The 9,430-nt window shown below is 39.1% G+C and overlaps 1 protein-coding gene across 1 annotated transcript in view; it reads left to right on the top strand.

The window, feature by feature from the left end:
• The first annotated feature begins 2,163 nt into the window (after positions 1–2,163).
• The window catches only part of prrx1b (paired related homeobox 1b), a 29,569-nt gene continuing 22,302 nt past the window's right edge, over positions 2,164–9,430 (top strand). Inside the window, exons 1-2 of the mRNA XM_034179348.1 lie at positions 2,164–2,753; positions 8,622–8,797. Coding sequence (XP_034035239.1) covers positions 2,507–2,753; positions 8,622–8,797 — 423 coding nt within the window. The 5' untranslated portion in view covers positions 2,164–2,506. The remainder of the gene's footprint in view (positions 2,754–8,621; positions 8,798–9,430) is intronic.

Raw genomic sequence — 9,430 nt, 5'->3', positions numbered from 1 at the left:
AAATTAGAAAGGTCTTGTCTCAGAGTGATGCTGAAAAACTAATTCATGCATTTATTTCCTCTAGGCTGGACTATTGTAATTCATTATTATCAGGTTGTCCTAAAAGTTCCCTGAAAAGCCTTCAGTTAATTCAAAATGCTGCAGCTAGAGTACTGACGGGGACTAGAAGGAGAGAGCATATCTCACCCATATTGGCCTCTCTTCATTGGCTTCCTGTTAATTCTAGAATAGAATTTAAAATTCTTCTTCTTACTTATAAGGTTTTGAATAATCAGGTCCCATCTTATCTTAGGGACCTCGTAGTACCATATCACCCCAATAGAGCGCTTCGCTCTCAGACTGCAGGCTTACTTGTGGTTCCTAGGGTTTGTAAGAGTAGAATGGGAGGCAGAGCCTTCAGCTTTCAGGCTCCTCTCCTGTGGAACCAGCTCCCAATTCAGATCAGGGAGACAGACACCCTCTCTACTTTTAAGATTAGGCTTAAAACTTTCCTTTTTGCTAAAGCTTATAGTTAGGGCTGGATCAGGTGACCCTGAACCATCCCTTAGTTATGCTGCTATAGACGTAGACTGCTGGGGGGTTCCCATGATGCACTGAGTGTTTCTTTCTCTTTTTGCTCTGTATGCACCACTCTGCATTTAATCATTAGTGATCGATCTCTGCTCCCCTCCACAGCATGTCTTTTTCCTGGTTCTCTCCCTCAGCCCCAACCAGTCCCAGCAGAAGACTGCCCCTCCCTGAGCCTAGTTCTGCTGGAGGTTTCTTCCTGTTAAAAGGGAGTTTTTCCTTCCCACTGTTGCCAAGTGCTTGCTCACAGGGGGTCGTTTTGACCGTTGGGGTTTTTCCATAATTATTGTATGGCCTTGCCTTACAGTATAAAGCGCCTTGGGGCAACTGTTTGTTGTGATTTGGCACTAAATAAATAAAATTGATTTGATTTGATCTGATTTGATTTGATTGTACATGAAAAAACTCAAGCAGACCGGACTCAGTGGGGTGGACATCTGAAGAAGACAGAAGACAAAAGCTGCAACAGAAACAACCAAAGACATCAATGTTTGCAATGGTGGATCACTGAATAGACAACCATGAGGTGTATCTCAAAGATCTTCCCGTTTGTCTGTTTTGAACTCTTGAAGCAGGATTTTTCTGTCTGCGTTCCCTCCGGCTGTTCCCTCTTCCTCCAAATTCCAAAGACATGCAGGTTTGATGAATTAATGACTCTAAATTGAGTGTAGGTGTGAATGTGTTTGTCTGTATGTGGCCCTGCCACAGACTGGTGGCATGTCCAGGGTGAACCCTGCCCCTCACCCAATGACCGCTGGGATAGGCTCCGCCTACACCACCCCATTAACCCATAACAGGACTAAGAAGTTTATATGAATGAATGAATGAATGTAATCTCTGGTGTTAAGCCAAAGGACAATGTGGGGTCAAAGGTCACATGAGATTTTTGGTTTCATCACTAACATGATAACTGGTCAAACTGTCTTACAGGAGCAACGACCGTCCCCTCATCTGTCCGTCCTTCTTATTTCATGTCACTGAATTTGTTAAAATCAAAATGTTCAATGCACTTGAGGATTTCCTTTCAATATTTCACACAGGTTTTAGGGGTTTGCATCTAGGAGCGTTCTGCAGAGCAGCTGACACACCGCTGCGAGTAAATTCTACATGAGGTTGAAACTCTGCCTCCAAAAAGATGGCGGCGATTTGGAGCTTTCTGTTAGGAAGCTGACAGTTGTTCCAATGGTTTATTGTTGTGCACTGCTCCATCTGTCTAAAAACCACGAGGTCTCAAGATGATAAACTTAAATGTTTGTCTCCCTCACTGGCACAAAAATGGGGTCTGAACCTCTGATCTTCAGCCTGATAATCTGATTCCAGGAGTTGTTCAAGGTTTCAGAGTGCAGCCTCGGAGTTTTCACAGGATGAATCCAAACTAGCTTCAAACCAGTCCTCCTGAAGATGTGCAGATCTGAGGCCTGAACAGCACTGCTGACCACAGGTCAGTTTATCTGCTTTCCTCACAGAGAGAGAGAGACAGAGAGAGAGAGAGAGAGAGAGGCTGCGGCCTGGAGGCGCGGCGCTGACGCACCGCCTTCTTGCGCCTTCTTGCTGCTGAGTAAAGCCTCGCGCACACACGGAGCCGCGCGCATCTGGTCGTCATCATCATCATCGTCGTCGTCGTCAGCTCTTCCTGCTTCAGTCGGTCAGATGTGACTCCACCACTGAGAGAAGAAGTCGGAGAACGAGTGTCTTTCTTCTGAGAGGATACTTTGGCTCACGCGCTCCGGACTTTTCTCTGCCGGTGCCGGCGCGCGCCGCTCCATGGATCCGCTGTCGGAGTTCGTTCGAGGAGAAAAGTTCTGGGCGTGAACAGAACCTCGGCTCGGAAGAAGCCAGGTTTCCGCCGGCTGGGCTTTTGGGTGCGCTGCTCGTGCGCTCTGTACGCGAGGATCTACTGGTTTTCTTTGCGCTTTTCCCGCTGTTCGCCGTCTGCGTCATGACTTCTAGCTATGCGCATGTAATGGACAGGCAAGCAACGATACCGAACCGCCTGGAGAGCCCGATCACGTCGAACCTGGACAACCTGCAAGCCAAAAAGAACTTCTCGGTCAGCCACCTGTTGGACCTGGAGGAGGCCGGGGAGATGGTCGGTAGCCAGGCCGACGAGAGCGTGGCAGAAGCGGGGAGGAGTATGCTGGAGTCTCCGGGACTGACCAGCGGGAGCGACACCACCCAGCAGGAAAGTAAGTCAATAAAAACCCAGAAAAATCGGCTGTCCGGTGAAGTTCCGGTCCAGTAGAAACGCTCACTGACGTGTTTCTCGGGTGAAACCCGCGTTTGTTTTCCCCGCGTGCGCAGAGCGCGTGGGAGCAGCCCCGCGCGCCTGGACGGAATCATTTAGTGAGTTTTGGCAGTGAGTCATCACTGACGGCCTCCCGCCACACGGCGGCCGTTAATTTACCGTTAACGCTTTGATGTCCGGGAGCGCTCGCGCCGCCGGTGCGCGTCACTCACGGATCCTGACCGGCTACGAACCCGCTGCCTTTTTGTTTAGTTTTTATTGTTTGTTTGGAGTTTTTTGTTTTTCCGTGAGCTTTTCGGTAAAGATTAAATGATGGTTTTAAAGAGTTCAGCTGCCGAGGTCACGTGACCGGTGAGCGCTCCCTTAAAGTCACGTGTCGATTAGCCGTTTGTCATTAATAAGAATCCAGCAGAATGTGCGGCTTTTCTTTTTTTTTTTTATCCTTGTTTATGTTAAAACCTCCGCTCCTTCCTCCTCCTCCCGTGTTAAGAACCATCTGCACAAGTTGACAGAAACGTTTTGGGCTTTAATGAGTGTTTTTGTTATTTTTTTTTACGCAGGAGGAAGTGGCGGGTCACGTCGTTAATTCTCGGTTATTTTCGGCGTGTCAAAGACTCTCACAACATCGGCGCTTCATCATTTGTCATAATTATCAAATAGCAGCATCTCATTGGATTAATTTGAGCTTTAAGACTCCCAAAGGAGCCAATCAGGGTGAGAGGGAACAACAAGGCGCAGAAACACTTTGGTTTGCTGGAATCATTCGGTTTTTATTGCGTAAAGTTGCGGTGAAGTTATTCCATAAAAGAGTTCAAACTATGAATTTCACTCAGAAAATCGCGCACAGAGCGCGTCCGAAAAGATGAGTGTTTATTTATTTTCATTTTTCAGCTTTTCCGACTTACTGAAGCAGCAGCGGGATTAGAACATATTTGCTTCTACAAATTGTTTTAGTTCACGTCAGAGTACATCGAATGAGTTTTTGTTTATCCAATTATTCAACTATTGAATCTTTTGCTCTGAAAGCTTCCTAGCGTCAAAATTTTAAGGGGAAAAATATTCATTTTCTTTTTTCCTCAATTTCTTTCGATTTATTTATTTTTGTTGACTACGTCTTGTTTAAAAATTTAATATGTACGAAATACATTTCTTTATAAATAAAACATTTTCATATTAAAAGGAATTTGGGGGCTCCACGTGCAATTTAAAAGAGTTTATTTTATCTGTTTTAATTATTTGACCTTTCTTAACATATTTACAAATTAAGTAATGAGATAGAATGCAGCAACATTTTATCTGATTAATTTAGCAGTCAAATGAAGATGACCCATATTCATTTCTTTGAAAAATAAAAACTCTAACAGTTAAAACATATTTTTAATTTTTTGAATCAAAATGTAATTAACCAAACAACGCATTATTTGTACTTGAGCTTTAAAATGACTTTAAGTTTATTTTTTTCATTAATGTTGCTGCACAGCAGGGGTTTTATTCTCTACGTTTCATGATGAAATGTGGGAAAAATCAAACTTTCTGTATACATTTTCATGTATTTTTTCAGTCCTGTCAAATTTTGTTTTGATAAATAGTAATATTTAAAACCACTCTGTAAAATCACGTTATTGCTTTCAGGTGATTCTTTTGAGGCCTGCTGCATAAAATATTATAAATAAACTTCTAAAAATGAATGAATAAATGCAAATAAAATACATATGATCAGCGTTTTTAAATTTAACCTTAAAGTAGATAAAATGTTAAACTGTCATTAAGGGATAAGTTTTAATAATAATAATAATAATAATAAAGTTTTAATTTTAGCTGTCAGTCTTCTTTTTGGCTGTAACATCTTCCCAGTAATGAAGTGCGCTGTGATTTCCATTTTCATCCTACAGCGTGTAAATGTGTTTTCTGGGATAAAAGTCTTCGTGGTCACTGGTTAGCCACGTGTGCCTTTACAGCCAGCATTTACTGCCAAGAAAAGACTTCAAGAATCACTCTGCGTCTTCTGATTTTCTCCTTAAAAAACACTTCAGGCCTCAAAGTGAAGCTTGTCAGAGTCTAAAAAGAAGTTTGTGGGAAGTAAAGTTCAGAGTTGTTCCTCATAATCTGTACATAGGCAACATTTATGAATCACATTTTAACCGTTAAACTGAGCTTCATGTATTTGATTTTCTCTTTTTTCAGACAACATCGGAATGTATCAGTTCTACATTTAATATGTTAAAATGATTCAAAGATTAAATCTGCAGATGATAACGATGAGATGGATGAGAGGTTTGTTTTTTTTTTTGGTAGAAACTAAAGTCTGCATGGCAAAAATCATCCAGTATCACGTTAAATCATCCAGTATCACAATTTTCTACAAAGTGAGCAGCATGTATGAGCAGCTGCTACTTTATAGTGTATTTTTAAGAAATATGAATCTTTTTATTGCACTTTGATATCCGGAGAATCCCATTTAGACACAAAATACCCTGTAAATCTTTGTGTACTTAAACATTTTAAGGTACTGCTCCCCAACCCTTCAGGGGTCAGAGCCCCCGCAGAGAGGTCACAAGATAAAGCCGAGTGGTGACGAGATGATTAATTGGACACAGAAGAAGAAACCAAATCACACAGTTGTTTATAGCCTCTGACTTGCTTTTATTTATTGAAATTTATTTTGTGAAATTAAAAACCAGGTTCTGATTTTTGGTGCTGAAATGAAAATCTGGTTTCTCGGTCACAACGGCTCACGGGCTTTGGTGACAAAGGTCCACAAAGACGGCGACATGTAAACATTTTCAGCACATTTCCAGCAACAGAATGAAGCTGGCAGCATTAAAATGATTTTTTTTTGGGTCGTTTAGTGCCCCACAAGGTCCTAATGTTGATGTTTGAATCTGCATACAAACTTCTTTTCTTCCATTTTTCGCTTTCTTTTGTCAGTTTATTTCACATTGCATTAAAATAAAAACAAAATGCACAAAAATATCCTAAAAATAAAATAAAATTAATCACAAATTTAAGAGTCCAAAGACATGTAAGATGCTTTTCTTTCATTTTGATACACAGAATATTTTAATGATATTCAATAATGACATAATGTTTTATTTTCAAATAGTGAAGTGATGACTTTGTGCAGCATTTTCTTACCGTAAATGTGCATAATTGAGATTTATGACCGCTGTAATTTAAAGTAAACTGATAAAGTCTGATGTCAGTCAGATGAGAGGGTTATCGTTGTGACAAGAACCAGACTCAACAGCAACATAATCTGAAGCAGTGTGAGGCCGGACTGACGCAGGGATTTAGATTTTTAGCAATAAAGAATATTTTTTAAAACATGTACATGTCACATTCAGAGTCCACAAACAGGAGCAATAAAATACACATAATGTGCACAACATGGAAAAAAGTTATTATTGTTATTAGTAGTAGTATTATAGTAGCATGAACAGTGAAAATAAATTTAAGATGCATAAAATGTTTTTATTATTATTCATAAAAATAAGAGATTATTATTAACAAACCAAAATGAGTTTTTCCTTTTTTATAAATGATTCCTAGCTGATGATTTGTCACTTGACAGGATGATTGATCACTATAGCTCAACATAAAATATACAAAAAGGAGAGGGGATTAAACAAACTAAAAGCTTTCTAAAAGATAATATACAAGAAAAATCTATCTACAAAATTTAGAAAAGCATCATTTTTCACTCCATCACTTGAAAGGCCTCTTTGTTCAAAGTTTTTTCCTCAGTTATATCTGCTGAAAGATGTGAGAAACATCTCCAGTACTATATCAGTACCTAAACGTCCACATGTCAAAAATTACAAAAGCACTCGCTCAGAAATGGCACACACACACACACACGCACGCACGCACACACACACACACGCACGCACGCATATAACATTTTTTTTAACTGTTTTTGCATATTAATGTTAAACTACAAATGTGGGAATTTCTCAAGTTTTTGACATTTTTGAATATTTTCACCATTTTGCTCATCAGTTATTTGCACCTTTAAAAACATAGTATTAAATTAACAGACTGTGTCGATGGCATTTGTGCTACTTTACAGACTGTTAGGTTTGAGAACAACAATCCTTGTAATTTCCAATCCACAATTATTGATGTAAAACAATGAATTTAATAATTACTTGAGCAAACTATTTAAAATTCAGAAGCTCAAGCAGACTCTTCATTTTTGCCATTTCTGTCCCACTTCAGATTCCATCACTATTACACTTGATCACTAGATCCTTATTTATTTGATTCTTTTTTAAAATATATTTTTCAAGTTTAATAGGCACACTATTTTGGAAGTATCAAATGTGACAATTTGATACTTCAAAAAAAGTGCAGATCAGTAAAGAGCAACACATTATGATTGCTGCTTAAAGAATTTATAATCTGCATGGAAAAGTGTCAAACTTTGGCAAAATATGGCTGTGAAAGGTTTGCCGAAGTAGCACTCATGTATCAAAGTCCTCGCCGTGACTGACGGATCCTTGCTGAGTGTTAAGTGAATATACATAATGATGCTGATCCATGTGGTACTAATTTGAAATAATGATATGCTGCTGAGTGTGACAGGTCATGTTCATGATTTATGTTACCTGAGGAAAAAAAAATCTTAATCTCAAAAATGTGATTTTCTTTTTCTTTTCACTGTCAGTTAAGCACAGTGTCAGAAAATATAAGAAGTTCCTCAAAATGGCACTTTAAATTGATTAATGTAATTTGTCTACACTGATGTATTTTTTCATATTAGGAATTTAACAGAAGACATTACTTTTTTTATTATTATTTTTTTGCTGACCATGCAAAACGTTTTAACCAACCTAGATTTTGATTTTTTTTGGGGGGGGGGGGTGGGGGGGGGTGGTGGTAATGTTTTTAATGTGTCTTTGTCTTCATAAGTGCCTGAACGGCGAATCAAATTTGAAATGTACCAACATTCTGAATCCAGTAAAATTCAATTCAGATTTTTTTTTACATATTTAAAGAAATGAATCAACTATTTAGATATAACCTTCATTTTTTTAAACAAAACTTGATTTATTTGTGTATGTACATTGTAACACAAAGACAGCTGTCAACCATTACTCAATAATTATATTTTAAAAATTAAAATCTGTTTCAATAAGGTAATAAAACTTTTTTAAAATTGCAACATTTGGCGTTTATTCAGCTGTTTTTGTTTTTGTTGTTGTTTTCTTCCTAATCTGTGCTTTTGTGGGTGTGTGAGTATTTGTCAGGTTGGGATACACACATATCTGTCCTGGCTGCTGGATTGTTCAGGTTTTGTTTTTTGGAATTATTTATTTTTTTTATTATTTTTACATTGTGATTTAGTCAGCTTAGTTTCCTGTGAAATATTTTTTGTGCCGTCTTATTTTAAAGTGTTTCTTTTGTGTATCTGATGCCCTCCTGGACCACAGTCATTTGGACATTTAAAGGTTGTTTTCAATCTTGTCAAAAATTCAAATTAAAAATCGTAAAGTCTCTCTTTTGATGTGTGTATCCTGTTCAGGAGAACATGGAGTTCCAGTTTTCGGAGGTTAGAGAGCCTGAAGTTCTTTGGTCCAGAAGAACCTGCAGCACGAAGCTTTTCTTTATTAAAATGTAATGTTTTCTGACATGGTGCCTTTTTGGAAACACCGTTACAGATGTGGCTTGATAAGGAAAATGTGTGTTTGTGTCTGTAAATCTTCTCCCTTAGAGCCAGATTAATGCGCTCTGTGTTTGAATGCACCTATGGGTGACCTCCACCTGGGTTCCCATCCAGATCCTGTTACAGGTTCTTCTTTTCCTGCAGATGAACAGATGAACACGGAGGAGAAAAAGAAGAGGAAGCAGCGCAGGAACAGGACTACCTTCAACAGCAGCCAGCTCCAGGCGCTGGAGAGAGTGTTCGAAAGAACTCACTACCCCGATGCCTTCGTCCGGGAGGACCTCGCCCGCAGGGTCAACCTCACCGAGGCCAGGGTACAGGTACGAGAAGGGACGCTGAACCGCACCTGCACAATGTATGGATTTGTGATCCAAAGCTGTCATGATTCTGAAAACAGCCTTTAAAGGCTTTTATTTTGGCACAGTCTCATTTTTTTTTTTTAAAGGTTTTGTTGCTCCCGACACTCGTGAGGGGTTTGAGGTTTTCCTTTCACAGCTGTGATTTATCAGGATATCTGCGACAAAATCTGTGATCAAAGAAAAAATATAAAACAAACTCTGCACAGTCCTGAAGAGGAATTTCACACTGTTTAAAAAAATGCCCCCAAACAGGGTCGAGTCTGGGAGCATCTGTTGGTGTCGCGTCTACAACAAAACACCGTGGGACCTGGATGGCAACCACCCAGGCAGGCAACCAGTCCATCCAGCCTCTCAAAGTGTGGAGAGAATCTTCAAAATATTTAAAACAAATATACAGTATATAAAATCATATATACATCCCATCCATACATTTTTAAACACATTTATTACAGTTTAGCCGTCAAAATAACGTTTTAAAATGTTTTTAATCAAACTTTAGGAAAAATTTTAAATGGCACAAAAAACTAAGCAAGTGTGTGTGTGTTATACTGGGAGATGTGAGATTTGTATTTATTTAGTTTATTTCATTTTGTA

The sequence above is a fragment of the Thalassophryne amazonica genome, chromosome 10 (assembly GCF_902500255.1).
Source record: "Thalassophryne amazonica chromosome 10, fThaAma1.1, whole genome shotgun sequence".
Lineage (NCBI taxonomy): Eukaryota > Metazoa > Chordata > Actinopteri > Batrachoidiformes > Batrachoididae > Thalassophryne > Thalassophryne amazonica.
Note: the sequence above shows the minus strand (reverse complement) of the source record. Positions and strands in the feature narration are given on the sequence as shown.